The 16,569-nt window shown below is 40.0% G+C and overlaps 1 protein-coding gene across 8 annotated transcripts in view; it reads right to left on the bottom strand.

The window, feature by feature from the left end:
- The window catches only part of LOC109429237 (Kv channel-interacting protein 4), a 165,227-nt gene that overhangs the window by 78,265 nt on the left and 70,393 nt on the right, over nt 1–16,569 (bottom strand). Inside the window, exons 1-2 of one of the 8 annotated variants that reach the window (XM_062856280.1) lie at nt 4,523–4,633; nt 3,647–4,286 (exon numbers count right to left, since the gene is read on the bottom strand). The exons of 1 other annotated variant lie outside the window; for it this stretch is intronic. Coding sequence is in view for 1 of the 7 variants with exons in the window: in XM_029862851.2 (XP_029718711.1) it covers nt 4,523–4,646 (124 nt within the window). In the remaining 6 variants the exon portion in view is untranslated. Of the gene's footprint in view, nt 1–3,646; nt 4,503–4,522; nt 4,994–16,569 lie in introns of those variants that run through there. 6 more of the 8 variants (XM_062856281.1, XM_029862851.2, XM_029862850.2 and 3 more) reach the window with 6 other exon arrangements.

The following is a 16,569-nucleotide window of genomic DNA, read 5'->3' as shown; positions in this document are numbered from 1 at the left end:
TATAAATAACAAATTGAGTCAGTACTCCACCTGAGTGAAAATCTCAGTGCTTTTAGCTTTTAGTGTAAAATATATTTTTTACGGTACATCAACATGTGACTATATGCTGCGCATAGTAAGTTCTCTTTATTTGAGTTGTTTTTGATTTTTTATAAACAAATTTAGAAAGCAACGAGTGTAATTGAAAGATCACTATTGATTATCAAACAAGTCAAGTACTTTTTTCACAAATAATTTCATGGCAAAAAAAAAACTATAATGCATTGACTCCAATTTTTATTTTATCACTACTTTGTGTGCAAAATGTGGTATTTTCCTAGTATTTTGAGTGATATAAAATATGAGTGTAATGAAAACATCACAAAGTTTGTTCAAATGAATCCACTAAACTACTACAATGTATTCAAAGTTGAAAAACTACATATCATTGCTTTAAATTTTGGCTTATTCGCTTTTTTGTGGTATTTCCGTACTTTTTTTTAACAAAACAAAATATTAGTGTAATGTAAACATCAATATTTTATCAAAAACAAGTTCAGTACATTGTAAAGGAAAATTTAAGGCCATACAACTACATGTTATGGCTTTAAATTTTGTTTTATTGACTGTTTTGTACAAAAGTTATAATATTTTTGCAGCTTTTCGAGTAAAATAAATTTGGTGTGTCATAAAAACGTCACTATTACTCATCAAGAACGTCCAGTACGCTTTCACGAATAATTTAAAGGTGAAAAACTACTTTGCATTGTAAGCCATTATTTTTGTTAACCACTTTGCGTGAAAAATGTGGTACTTTCTTTGATTTTTGAGTGAATCAAAATTTGAGTGTAATGAAAACATCACTATTATTCTTCAAGTATATCCCCCAAACTGCTACGAACATTTCAAGGCTAAAAAACTACATGTTATCGTTTTAAATTTAGTTTTGTTGACTACTTTGTGTAAAAAGTATGGAATTTTCGTAGTTTTCCGGGTAAAACAAAATAAGAGTGTAATTACAACATTTTCATTGTTCATCAAAAATGTCGAGTACAATCCTACGAACAATTTAAGACCAAAAAAACTATATGTCATCGCTTTGAATTTTGATTTATTGCTTATTTTATGTGAAAAATAGGGTATTTTAGCAGTTTTTTGAGTAAGGTAAATTATCAGTGTACTGCAAAATAAATAATTTTGCATAAACATGTTCACTCCAGCTGTACGCATGATTTAGAGTCGAAAAAACCATATGTCATCGCTTTAAATTTTGTTTTATTGATCAATGTGCGCAAAAAATGCGCTCTCGAAAAAACTAGGAAGTGCCTTTTGCTTAATAACTTTGGGTAGACGCATCTATTTTATATTTTTTTTAATGGAAGATGATCTTGAAACCTGTCCGGTTCCATCGCAAAAAAAAGTTTTGAAATCGGTTGAAAAACGGCCGAGAAATGCCTTGTCAAAGTTGGACTTCCGACTTTTTTTGGACCCTTGGTAGTTCGCGGGAATTTTTACCCCCTCGGTAGTTTAAGTGTTAAAATAATTAAATAGGAAAACTGACTACAGCGCCATTGGAGTTCTAGTGTATTTCTATTATACTACAGGATATCTATTCGATTGGTTCATTGATTGTGCAACGCATCGATCGTAACAGTTCAATCGGAAAATCAAGTTATGCTGCGAATCAAAATCCAAGAGAGGCCGCGCTAGAACGTTCTTTTTTCTGTAGCGATTGACGACATCACGGAAAGAAAAGGATTTACATGGATGAACAACGCTAGTTGGAATGCAGATGCACACATGACCGTTGGCGAACGAGTAACGTTGAATGCGGGTTGAGCGGGACTGAGAAAATGAGTAATCTTTTTACAAAACCAGCACCAGCACCTGCACCTGCATCGGCTTGTTAGCGCTAGGAGTACGAGTGATAGTCAACCAGAGCGGTTGAAAATTGACTTCAAAAGTATGTAACCAGCCATGGCGACAAGCGAATAGAATTTGCACGTGATTCTATTTATTCAGATTTCTAAAGAGAGGACAATAAACAACAATAAATTGTTCAATGACCTATGTGATTATTTCATTTCGTTTGACGGTTAACAACCCCAATCTGCCATCATATTTTTGCTGATTAAAATTAACTGCGGGCAAAAAATCTTATTTCAACCTGCAGCAGATTCATCCATTCTACCTACATGTATCACACTCTCATTGCTCTTGATCTATGTCAAGGAGTTTATAACAGCACATCTATTAAATAACATTAAGTAACGTTCAAATACAAATTCCAACAGATTCCAGGTTGGACATTATCATCCTTCTCCAATTAATTGAAAATAATGAATTGCTGTATCTTCTTGTTTAGCCAAACCAATTCGTTTTGACAGCTCACCAAAATGCTTGGCTCATATATCCACACAAATCAAAGCAATCGGCTTGCTCATCCGAAAGTATTTCCGTAGTATTTTCTAGTATTTTGTCATACTAGTGAAAGTTTAGAGTTGCAGGCCCCTTGGGTTGCATTATGATTCATAATGCAACTCATTTGGGTTGCATTATGAATCATAATGCAATTGTTTGGCCAACAACCTGTGTTTCCACGTCGAGAGCTTGAAAAACTGTGACGGTTATAGCACAGCTTACTTGATTCAAGTTTTGCGTTTAGCTTGATGAAACACGTGGGTGATTCCGTTCAACTATCAGGAGGCATGATGATACTAATGTAAATGATCATATTACCTACAGTGATTATTTTTTTCTCATTGCAAAAAATGTTGTATGCAACTCGTTGCAAAACTCGATTTTTACAGCACTCGTCATATTTATCCAACTCGGCAAGCCACGTTGGATAAATGTACGACTCGTGCTGTAAAAATCATCATTTTGCAACTCGTTACATAAATAACTATATTTCTTTTTTTGAACAAATTTGTAAATGTAAACAAGTATGGGCGACTACAAATGTCATCGGTTTAACTATTGTTCACTATTGTCATCGATTTGCAGTGGTAAGGGAATACGATCTATTCAATAGTGGACCCCAACAACCCCATAGTGGACCCCGGGGTCACTATTGGTTTAAATACCCTAAGTGATCGGAAGACGCTGCCTCAATTTGGTGCAAACGCAAACATTTATTGACGCTTTCGCACTTCTGAAAACTTCTGCGGTAGTCCAGTAGTGCATTAAGTGTGCACTGACGCATTTAATAAGCTTAAGTCAGAAACAAAAACTCTTCTCTAGAACCACTCTAGCTGTACAAAGAGATCAGATAAAATGTTTATTAAGAATATTCAATAAGTTTTGCTAACAAATTACCAAAAGTTAGATAATGTTCAAAGCGCATTATGAAAACTTTCCACTATCTCAATATTTTGAAAGGATATATTTTTTCTGTGCCGATAACTCTGTATTGCTTTTGTGTACGTCTTCTCAAATCATTTATCTGCATCATTCACGTCAACTGCAATACTCGACGTTGAAAAAGTGGCTCAAGGTGAATATGATTCCGAGAACGCTGTTCCGCAGCTACGCCCCACAATACCAAAACGAAAAGACAAGATGACAATCTCGTCATCGTGTTGCAAATAACATCGAGTTACCCCTTTTCAGCTCAGAGATGATTCACTTGTAAAATGAAAATAAAACTTTAACTAAAGCATCATACCGAACAAAATGAAATAGGACATCCACAACCCCACTGCTACTTTTATGTTTATGATGGGTTAAAAGTTGCTCCTCCTTATGGCTATCCACTCATTTTTTCCATAACTGCACACAGTTTTACGCTGCCCTTTGATGCTCGGAGACAGTCGTACACAAGTGGATATTCACCCGTTTTCATCAACGGGCAGTTTCCTTTTTGAATGCACTTTTCCACTTTAACACTTGCACTCGATGCAGCCAGGAGGATGTGTCGTCGACGACAACGGGCTGACTCAGGCTTCTTCTCACGTTGAGCAACGCGAACCGCGCGGGAGGACCACGGGGGTGTCGGTGTAAGTAAACAATCTCATAAACGAGCAACGAGTAAAACGCTCTTGTACAACTTCCTTCCTTTCGCTCCAAGCAGTTTCGCATTCTGCCATACGTCACGTTCGGAGCCTTTTCCCTATTAGGGAGCCACTTGAGCCATGTAACTTATTTTCCTGGGACGAAAGCTCTTGACTTTAATTTTTCTCGTTGGTGTCCTCCCACTTCACTGCACTTCTGGCTCATCTCTCGTTTAGCAGCGAAGGATCAGGTGGTTATATAATACGGCAATAGATACGGCATTACACTTCATTGCAGTATGTATTCTTCCTTAACTGGATTGAATTTCAAAGACGAATTCCCAATCCAAGTAAAACCCCCACACTTCCAATCGGAAAATTTCAACTCTTCATGTCTTCACATCTACGTTCAAGCTGGGTTCAAGTTCTTGCCACACATTCGGTCCAATCCTCTGCCTTGAACCCACCAGACATATGTCATTACAACCAAGCGCAAAATAAAATAAAACAATATTGAGACTAATATGAAAGACAGCAAAAAAAAAACCGACCGTGAATTTGACCGACCGACTCGGGAGCAAACAGCAGTCCGTAACTTTCCACCGACCCAGAGATACTGTGTGCGAAAATGTTACTGATAAAACGAAAACTGACACACGGAACATATGATTGCATTCGACATCGACACGACAACCAACCCCGACGGACGATCGAGAAAGGGGCGCTTCTGCATGTAAACAGCCAGCGAGCTCCGGGTGGCTATCAGTGGCGCGTGGAAAGCGTGGAAAACGGCGAAGGAATTTTGAGAACAATGAGAAATCCGGCTGGCTGAGGCTGACTATGTATAGAGATGAGAGATTCTGCGCAGTTCCGGGCGGCGGCGACGTCGTCGTCGGTGGCAATCGGGTTTCAGGTTCGGATGATTGATAAACGCGCGTGCTGTGATAACATACCCATGCACGCGGTTTACGAACCAGGCGCTTGGGATAGGTACACTGTGGGGTAGGACGTCACTTTCGATGAACTGTTTATAATTTTCCAAGAGCATGTTAGTTTTAAGAATATTTTATCTTGCTGCCTTTTCTAAACTTGATTCATTAAAAAACACAAGATACAACCTATCCTCATGTGCTCAACCATGCGCCTCCATTTGGGTGAAACAACCAATTCACACCTCAGCTTCATCCGTTCAATCAACGTGATGGGTCTTGCCAACGTTGAATGGTCCTCGCCAGTACGTTGGATGATATCTTTGGTTTTGTCCTTCGGAGCTGTGAGGGCTGAATCCTGGTTGCTTGATTGTGGATTCTGGAGATGAGCTTTCTATCCTATCGACATCCCGAACGCCCGCCAACGGAGTGGGTGACTCATCGGATTTCGAACGACATCTGTTCATCAAGGAGGTGCGGCTCAAACAGCGTCTCTTCTGGCATCCAGCGGCTGAGTATGAAATGCTCCTCCACCGGAAACTATACTAAGGTGGATAGGGGACCTCAGGCCAACAACCATCTGTTTCCGAAACCCAAAAAGCGTTACAGAAACCGAAAATGAAAGATTACTAGCTGATTCAACGGACACGACTTTTAGCGTGAAATAACGGACAGGAATTGGAACTTGGAATGTATTAACCCTTGCCCAATCGAGTGCCCCAGAATTGGTACAACTAACCAATGAAGCATGCCGTATGAAGCTTGAGATCCTAGGACAGAGCGAAGTCCGTTGGCCGAACTTTAGGGAACATAGATTGGCTTCGGGTCAAAATCTGCTATACTCTGGCAAACATGCTCCACGTCTTCGTGCCAATACAGTCCAGTGCTTTTGCCTAAATTTCTTGTGTTCATTGCCGAACACAATTTGGTCCTTCGAGCCGGATCAGGATCCGGTAGTGTGTGAAAGCGTTCCGCGTGGCTTCGACAGCGCGGTAGTGCGTAGTTTCAGAAGCGTGCACGTGGCTTCAACAGCGTGCTGTGCAGTGAATAGCGTGGACGTGGCTTCGACAACGTCCGTATCCGTGTCGGTCCGCGAGTGTAAACCGCGTCGTCGCGTAGTGACTTAATCCGTCGTTCCGGAATTCATGTGGAGTTGATTCCATCCGGACCGACAAGCGCGTCGATTTTCGTGGTATTCCGAGTGAGTCCGCCGTCGCCTAGTGCTACCTTCCGTTATCCCGGGCATTCTGTGATAGTGTACCACCCGTTGTAACAAGCGCGTCGGTTCCGAACCAATAGGTGACTGATTCCATTCCCGTTTTCCGCCGTCGTGTTGAGAGTTGCATCCATTGCTTCGGATTCTGTGCTACCTTCCATCCGCTGTGACGAGTGCATCGGAATTCCTATCTGCATTTTCGTTGCTGACCCGTGAAGGACTCGATTAATATGCCGCCCAAGAAAACACCAGTGAAGAAAGTTACAGATCCAGCTGAGGACGGAGTACTGAGAGTACTGTTCCTCAACCGTGGAGCTGCTCAACGAAGCGTTAGCAGAATCCAGACTAAAGCCTGCGCACTTTAAAATCGGTACGCTTTCTACCGGCTGCAGATCAAAAACGGTTTGACCTAGAACAAAATGTTGTAAGAAGCAAATGAAGCTTATTTATTGTGTTTTGTAGGAAAAATATGAGAAAATCAGTTTTTATTTGTTCAAGATAAAATTTTGACCTTATTGTGAAATTCATGCCATTTTATTCTGCACAAACCAATGATCGTCAATATTTTCAAATTTCACGGGCTGATATTTCCACAAGAAACACAATTATACTCATCAAACATATGCTCAAAACAAGTTACGACATTAAACTTTTGACAAATATGGTTCACAAGACCATAATAAACTTATAGCCTTATTGGCCATTCACGCTATATTCAAAACATAATTTTACTCACACAATTTTTTTATGAAAAAATATTTCCTGAGATCGTTTTTTGGATCTACAATTCCCCAATTCAAGTGGCTCAACTTAATTCATATCGAAACCTGGATTGTTTTTGGAATTATTAGCAGTTTTCCCTCACAGTAGTCGGTAATTAACAGTCATAAGGCTAACTCCTAATAATAAGCCTAAAATAAGATAGTTTTCATGGATAAAACACTGAAAACCATATAGATTATGGAACTCTAGATGTGATTCTATGATCACAAATAAAAAACTTCTGAGTAGATTCAGTTTTATTCAAAAAAAATCGTTAGATATTTCACGCCATCAAAACACATCCAATGAATTTCGTCAGCAATAGTCCATACAGCTTTCGAGCCACGATTAATTATATTGTTCTGCATCAAATAATTGATTTCTTGTATACCAATACTAATCGTATAGTATCCTTCCCGTATGCGTATTTGCCGAACTAAAGCTTATGCGAAAACAACTTTTTTGACCTTAAATATCTATGCAAGTCTTTGATTTTCCATAAAACCTTTCAAAGGCTTACCATAGCTATATTGGAAATTTTAAAACACTCATGGAATATTTTACCTCCCTTAATCAGCAATCATAATACCAGGAACTATTATATACTGTGTAATTGGTGGGTTTGATAATTATATATTCCTACACAAACCTTGAATCTGACAATGATTGGTTTTTGCTCAATGTGTGCAGAAAAAACTGGCACTATTTACGAATTCAGATCAATAGTTCATCTAAAAATATAAAAACAGCAATTTTTATACTTTTCCTACAATCTGTAATAGATAAGCTTCAATTGCTTCTAACAACACTTTTTTCCAAGTGACTCCGTTTTTGAGCGGCAGCCGGTTGAAAGTGTACCGATTCTAAAGTGCGCAGGCTTTATCCTGGAACAAGTCTGCTTTGGCTGCAACGTCGAGCTAACCTCAGCCAAGATAAAGGTGTACCAACGAAGCGTCGAGAATGCTCACACCGGGTACACCCGATTCCATCAAGAGATCATCGCCCTGTCCCCGCCAGATGGACTTGAGGGACTAGAAGAGTGTTACCACAAGTTTTTGGACCTGTACGAGGAGGTGTCTGTGCTGCTCCAGAGCTGGAACGAGAAGTTAACTCCAACCAACAGCCGATCATCGTTCAGTCGCAGTCCTTCGGTGCTCCATTGCCAACCTTCGATGGTCATTATGAAGCATGGCCCCGCTTCAAAGCCATGTTTCAGGATCTGATGCAGCGTTCGTCAGATTCAGACGCCGTAAAGTTGTACCATCTTGAGAACTCCTTGAAAGGAGATGCCGCTGGAGTGATCGATCTGGAGACGTTGCAGGACAACGACTACCAGCGCGCATGGGATATCCTGGAAGAGAGGTTTGGCAATAAGCGGGTGATCCTAGAATCGCACATTCTGGGCCTCCTAAACTTAAAACAGATAACAAGGAGATCGTCGAAGGAACTCCGGAGACTCATCGAAGAGTGTACTCGTCATGTAGCGAATTGCCTAAGAAAGAGTCATCGTAGTTTAGCGTGTCCTAACGGGAAGTCTTGCATGAAGTGCTTCAAAAGGCATCACATGCTGCTTCATTTCGAACGGAAGAGGATTCAAGCAAAGCGCGCTGACACACAGAAGCCTTCCGAAGCCAACCCAGTACCGGTAGCGATTCAGCATCCTGTAAGGTCATCGTGTTCCAGCAAACTTTCTCCATCAACAAAACATGTGTTCCTGATGACGGCGATGGTTAACCTAACTTCGAATAACGGTCAAGTTCATCGTGTGCATGCTCTATTGGACTCCGGATCACAGATCAACATCATCGCCGACTCAGTAGTGCAAAGAATGAAGCTTCTGAAGTTTCCTGCGAACATTCCAGTTGTTGGCGTCAATGGTACTAGATTCCAACTGCACCACAAGGTGGTGGTGCAAATGAGATCAAATTGTGGTGAACTTACCACCAACCTCGACTGTTACACTGTTCCAAAGGTGACAGATTCAACCCCAGCGGTACGTGTGAGTATTGATTCCTGGAGTATAGGGGAAAAAACATATTTTGGACACAGCAACGCGCCAATATTTTTTGGACACTTACGGCAAAAACAAATGCAAGTGTCCAAAATATATTGGCGTAACGCTGTGTCCAAAATACGTTGGTTCCCCTACCACCCGGTATTCTGCTCGCAGATGATTCCTTCCATCGCCCCAGCGAGATAGAGATGCTGATTGGAGCCGAACTGTTTGCGGAAATTCTAAAGCAAGGTCGGATCAAGCTCTCTGATCGCCTACCATCCCTGGTCGAAACAGAGTTTGGATGGACAGTGACCGGCTCGTACGACGATCAAGAAAGTGACAGTCCAGTATGTGCCTGTCAAGTAAACAAACTAACAGGCAAGGATATGCAACCAATGCCGGTTGGGAAGTCGACGAAAAGCGCCTTAATAAGGACATCGCCTCAGCAGCAACCAACGATCATTGGAATTGGATCTGCGTTCCAACGGGCGGGAGTATGTTCGCGAACATACGCTCCAAACGACGGCAGCAGCATGGCCAGCTGCGCATCCAACATCAACCATCGCATCGGAACCGTCATCGATGATCGTCACGAAGCACACGCACTCACCCGAGCCGACGAGACAGTAGCGACCAGCAGCGAGAGAGTGAGTACCGTGAGAGCCAGCCGCAAGAGCAGCAGCGAATGCCGCCGCCGTGGCCGTCATCATCATCGACGCTTGTCGCCCTGCAGCCAATGTGATGATGGTTTGTTCCACACACGTCGCGTGGCTTCTACGCGCGCGTAGAACCCCTAACGTGTCTAGAACAGTGGAACATCAGTATACAAATGCGCACCCTTTTGCGCAGCTAGTCAGTTGCAAATTAAGTGTGGACAAGTTACAAGCGCTCGCGTGGCTTGAACAACGCGAAGTGAAACAATCCAAAGTGTAAATAGTAACAGAGAGAAAAATAAAGTGATTAGTGTAGTGAAAGTGATCCCCAGTGTTATTCCTACCATTCCGAAATCCCATTTCTCTTCTGCCGTGCTATACCCAATACCTCGTGCCAATACAGTCCAGTGCTTTTGCCTAAATTTCTTGTGTTCATTGCCGAACAGATATCAAGATCCTCATGAGCGACTTCAACGCGAATGTTGATTCCGACAACTCGAACTATGAGCACGTCATGGGACGCCATGGTCTGGGAGAAATGAGCGAGAACGGAGAGCTGTTTGACATGGTGACATTGCGTCCGTCCATCATTGTTACAAAAATAAAAGAAATTAATTATTACAAAGGATTAACACTGCACGATACACATAGAACCTTACAAATGCACAAATAAAAGACATCACAATTTGACGCAGTACAACACATTACATAAATGTGCCCTGTTATCCAGATGGATAACATCTTCCGATCACAGGATGACGAGGTTTCTTTTATTGGTTTGGGTCCATCAGTCATCCTGGAATTGTATTTTAGTTGGCAGTATGCCTTTTAGTTCACAGTAGTTGTTATTGTGTTCATAGCTTGGTTTTGTCTAGGAAAACTAATCCTAATCGGGCATCCCGTTTCGGGTTTCATTACTAGAGTTTTATGACTTGAAGTCTGTGCCAGGGAAAGGTTTACTTCTCTGGTACCTAATCGCGTCCCGAAATGGCCTGAATGTTGGCAATCGAAATAAGATTGCGCACTTCATGGGCCTCTATTCTACCAGAACCCTATAAATGCTAATTACTACAAGGGTAATATCAACAAGTTAAAATTCAACATTTAACACAAAGAACGCACGAATATTAAACTTTGAACACATTATACAATTATTCTGTCTTATAATTGTAACAAATATTTATACCCGTAACACAATCCAACGTTTGAGCAAGAATTTTTCGTGAATCGTTCACCGATTCACGAAAAATTCAGCTCCCATATGCTTCATACCCTTTATAACAATAGTGTTAAGGCCATATACTTAACACTAAGATAAAGATAAATAACTTAACCTAAACTCAAAACAAAACCAAAACGAGTTATGCTACCCGAAAGCCACAATGCTTTCCAGAAACGTAGCGGTGAACAGGACTAACAAGTCCCCAGAAAACACCTCAACTCAAAACTAAAGATTTATGTTACCCGAAAGCCAAACTGCTCTCCAGATTTTGTAACGAATAAATCTTACCTCAACTAAACTTTACTTTTATGGACGAGCTCTGGTCCACAAAAATAAAATGGCCTTAAGACTGAAGTTATAATCTTTCCAACTAACCTTCATATGCATACACGGGGTTTTTTAGTTGGGCGCCATGTTACAAAAATAAAAGAGATCAATTATTACAAAGTATTACCACTTCACGATACACAGAACCTTACAAATGCACAAATTAGGAACATCAAAAATTGACGCAGCACAACACATAACATAAATGTGCCCTGTTATCCAGATGGATAACTCATTCCGATCACAGGATGACGAGGTTTCTTTTATTGGTTTGGGTCCATCAGTCATCCTGGAATTGTATTTTAGTTGGCAGTATGCCTTTTAGTTCACAGTAGTTGTTATTGTGTTCATAGCTAGGTTTTGTCTAGGAAAACTAATCCTAATCGGGCATCCCGTTTCGGGTTTCATTACTAGAGTTTTATGACTTGAAGTCTGTGCCAGGGAAAGGTTTACTTCTCTGGTACTCAATCGCGTCCCGAAATGGCCTGAATGTTGGCAATCGAAATAAGATTGCGCACTTCATGGGCCTCTATTCTACCAGAACCCTATAAATGCTAATTACTACAAGGGTAATATCAACAAGTTAAAATTCAACATTTAACACAAAGAACGCACGAATATTAAACTTTGAACACATTATACAATTATTCTGTCTTATAATTGTAACAAATATTTATACCCGTAACATCATCTCCTAGTCGGTGCGATCCAGCGGTGCATTGCGAGGATTCATCGACAGGAAGAAAAAATCGGGCGCCGGTTCAACACAGTTGCTGCGGTGAAAAGATTCTTCATCAAGGAGCTGGAGAACCGTGCTGTGGATATTCCGGAAGGCGCAAGTGTAGAAGATCAATGATGCGCCACTAATAACGCCTTCATCGCCACTGGCGAGAATGATTTGGGTGAGCTCCGCACCCAGAGGATCACAGTTGACATCTGGAGGAAGATAGAGGAGCGAAAGAACGCGATCGACCGAGCGAAATCACGAGGTGCCAAAGCCGTAGCCCATCGGCTCTCGGGAAGGAAGTGAAGCGGTCATGTAGGTGGGGCACAAGAGTGTTGCATAAAATGAAGCCAATGAAAGCGAGAAAACCGCAAATACTGTAGAAGCTGTGATCTGGTTATCGAGATAACTAATTGCTTAATGAAAAAGTACAGAACTGTGTGTTTTAATCCATGGCTTATAAACGTTTATAAAACTCAATTAACCGCCACACATTAATTCTGCTGATCAATTTAAAAACGTAAGCTCTATTATGTTTTTACAATAGTTCTTATTTTTGAATTTCAAATCCATCGTCCTATGTCTCATTTTTATCTCAGTTGGTATTTCAAGTTGGATCGAAAATGTGCTGCCTCTGAGACTGATTTTAACCTGTGACGAAGAATCAAGCGAAATGTACATTTTTCAAAACGAAAAAGAGAAATTTAAACCCAGACAATCAATTTACACGTATAATGAAGTTTATGTTTATGTTATAGTACTTTTATGCGGTTAAGTTACATCGCATAAGATGCAGTGCATTATGCGTACAAAAGTGGAGGCGCTATACGTGCATTGACGGAAAAATAATAACGCTATATGACTTCAGGTGATATCTCATGCGATGCACGGTGTGCGCTATTGCCACGTAATATAGCATCTTATGCGACTTATCCTAAAAAAAGAAATTCTTGTCACCTCAGTATCGAACTAAGAACCTTTGGATTTTCGAGGCACACTTCACACTTAACACCAAACACTTCTTATGAAACACACTGATCAATTGTCATGACCTTCTAACTCACCTCAGTGTTAGAATGCACTTGGTTTCCCTGCACTGTACGTGTTCGCCAGGCTATCTGGAGCTCAAAATGACGAAATGTGAATACCCGCACAGTTACCACTGCCTCTCTCTTGCTAGCACCACCCATTGTAAATTATCAGATCATCAAAACAAAAAGATGACTTTATAACCTGTTTAGTAACCATAATTATGACTGTTAACTTTCTTGTAGCTTTTTGGCACTCCAACAGTATCTCTTTCATTGTTATCACATATCGTCGGTTTCCTGCAATAGGGGCACAACTCAAAAATTGTCATTTTTGAGATTTTGATGGTAAATGATGAAAAACTATGTAAACTTTCATCTCACAAAGACCCGTTCCGAAATTCGATGAGAAACGCGAGAATTTTGCATTTTTATCAATTTTCCGCAATAAAGGCACAACTTAAAACCAGCCAAATTTTGCAATAGTCATTGAAAAATAGTAACCGAAAATTAATTAAACAGATAGTCCTTCAGTCCCTCTCCATGATACAATAACCAAAATTCGTTTACTTTTGTCAAATGATAAGAGAAATAAGTGAACTTGCAGGAGGTGCTTCAAGATTGCCAATTTTCAAACGCTCATTCTGAAAATTCACATTTTTTTAGTTGTGCCCCTATTGCAGGAAACCGACGATATCACATCGCAATATACCAACGTTAATGATTCTAGCTTATGCGAGTTTGTAGGCACATTTTAACGAGTTTATTTTTACTTTTATGCGATTTAGTTTGTACACCAATGCGAATTTATCTGACATAATAAGAAAAGTACCAAGCGAAGTCGTATAATCATCGCAGTGCGCAATTATGCGAATTCAATTGACACTGCGAGTCTGCTCGAACTCTTTCACGAATAAGTAAAGTTCTTCGCAACAAAACATCAGAATATCGTCTACTACGATGTAGTTATACATTATAAAAGTTAATTTGCACTCTTATACGATTTTACCAGATACATCGCAATAAGTTAACATGATATACGATGAAAATTGTCCCTCAGGTGTGTATTTATGCGATAGTGAGTTGAAATAGTACTTTATACGATATACAGCGTACATCCTTATGCGATTTCTGGTTGTCTTGGAAGCAAGTTGAAACCAAAAGCGTTCCAAGTGTTTCCGAAGTTGCTAGGGTAAATGTACCAATTATGGCTATAGTACCATTTATTCGCCATAGTTGATTTTCACCCTTTAACGATATATATCAACAATAAAAAAATGTGAAAAACAGATCACGTTCACAAAAGAAGGTTGCATTCATTTAAAGTCCACATTTTGCTCAAATTATGGTAGAAATAAATCATTTTCCTTAAAATTTCGGCTCCCTTGCACCCTTTTTCGCCATAGTGTACCAATTATGGCTAATCCCATAAGAAATGCATGTAAATAGTGCAAAAAGGAACCGAAGTTAAAAAATGTAGCCATAACTGGTACAGGGTTCCTATCATTGGCACACGCCGTAATAAATACTAAAAGTAGTTTTGGCTCCGTTTTTATATTTTTCCTGTAAAGTATGGAAACTAAACTATCTTTTAACATGTTGGTGACATTCGTTGGTTTTCGCGTTATTTTTGTACAAATAGTTTACCTTAGGTAGTGCCATAATTGGTACAGGCACCCTAGTGCCGCTCATATCGAAAAATCCGTTGAAGAGGATTTTGCGTCGCCCACAAGAACGGTGGGAAATGACCATTAATGGAATTACTCTTATCATGAAGCAACTCACGAGTGTAAAGTCAATACAACGCTTACTTACGATTCCGAGAGTAAACAATGTGTGAGTTTATTCGCACCCGCCTGCTTCGTGAGTGAGAATCAAAACGAAAACAAAAACACTCGTGAGTTTTTATTCGTGAAGAACTAGTGGAGGTTCGGGCAGTGCATTTTAGTGTGATTATAATAGCAAATCCAGTGATTATCCATCATAAACTAATGCTTTATGCTTCATTGTTCCTGAAAAGCAGCACTGCCATTCGTAAAAATGCGTTTTTCGTCAAAATGCAAAAAACTCAGCGAAGTTTCGCGAACCAAATGCGAGTGCTTGCCAGCTTCGTTTACCTACTCACGAATAAAGAAGTGCGACTATTCTTGGGTTCCTGTTGCGCACGAGTAGATTTGTTTTGGTTTGTGTCTGCTTAGCTGCACATCATCATTTTCCATTTCTGGAAAAGGGGACCCGACCTATTTTGAATGTTGCTTCCCCAAAATATGACGATGTTAGTGAAAATAATGAAAGTGACGGCGAATTTGTAGAACCGACAGCCGTTTGCAGAAATGTGCCAGAACATTAAGGCCACCGACTTGGCAGGCAATATTGGCGTTAAGGCCTAAGGAAAATACTCCAAGAAACCTTATCACGCATCGAGAACGTGCCAAATAGTGTGTCTTTAAACGTTAATATTGACGGATTGCCAGCGTTTCTCCAAATCTTTCTGGCCTATTCTAATCAACATGCTTGAATTGAGGGAAATTCAGCGACCGTTGATTGTTGGCCTGTTTTGTGAAGGAAGTATGTTTTTTTCATGGAGTATGAACATATTTATCACTATGACTTATATTTATAGACAAGCCGAAATATGTGAACGTTTTCCTTGAATCGTTTATCGACGAACTGAACGACTTTTGCAACACGGAATAACTGTTGCAAACGAGAAAATGTGTATCCCTCTTTGCTGTTCCATTTGCGATACGCCGGCGAGATCAATGCTTAGAGGTAATATATGAAATTTTGCAATATGATTCTGATGATTGGGATAATTGGGACAAAATTCTGGCTGCAAATTCAGGATTATGCAAAATGTCAGGTCCAACAATCTGTGAATGTCCGAACAGGAAAGAATACTAAGGGAATATCTTCACCAACTTTTAAACCTGATTTACACATATAGTTGAATCAGGTTTAATGCCTAAGTTGACGTAAGTAAAAGTAATAGTATTTTATGGCCGATTAGCCCTTTCCTTCCCACGACTTTGAATCATAATTTCTATGCTAAAAAAGCATTCTCGATCGCTGTCCGCAATTTTGAAGAAATGACACTTTCGACCGTCTCAATCATGAAAACATGTGGGGATCCCTCAGGCGCAAAGTGTCCTTGAGATAATCATCGTCCTCATTTATACAAAGTACCTCCAACGTGGAGCTCCATCGTCGATGTCAACAGCGACAGGAATTCAGGAGCAAAAGTGTTAGATTAGAGCCCAGCAGGACATCGCAGCAGAGGCAGATCCCAAGCAGAGGAGAATATAAAATTAATAACTACGAAATAACATAACTTGTTTTAATCTCTTGTTTTGTTATTGTTAATTTATCAAAACATTGCTTCTCCATAACATATTTTGTTGGACAATCTCATTTTGTTATGATCACGGTATTAGAATACGTTCATTGAATAACATCTGAATAATATATTTTCTTGGAAAACATGTTTAGTTATTATTTAAGTATTAAGATTGGCCAAATGTTTGATCATCAATAGCACGACAATAACAAGCTTTGATATCAAAATTGCATCATTCGAGATTTACGTTGTTTGCAACATTTCTTGATGGGAAGCTTGTGCATATTTACTCATCAGTTTCTCTGCCTTCTCCTGGCATTACATCCCAACTGCATATGAGTCAAAATCTCAACAATAACAGTAACTGGAGAAAATTAAGCACGCATTGATTGTTTGAGGGTTGA

The sequence above is a fragment of the Aedes albopictus genome, chromosome 3 (genome assembly GCF_035046485.1).
Source record: "Aedes albopictus strain Foshan chromosome 3, AalbF5, whole genome shotgun sequence".
Classification (NCBI taxonomy): Eukaryota; Metazoa; Arthropoda; class Insecta; order Diptera; family Culicidae; genus Aedes; species Aedes albopictus.
This window is presented reverse-complemented; position numbering and strand designations above follow the sequence as displayed.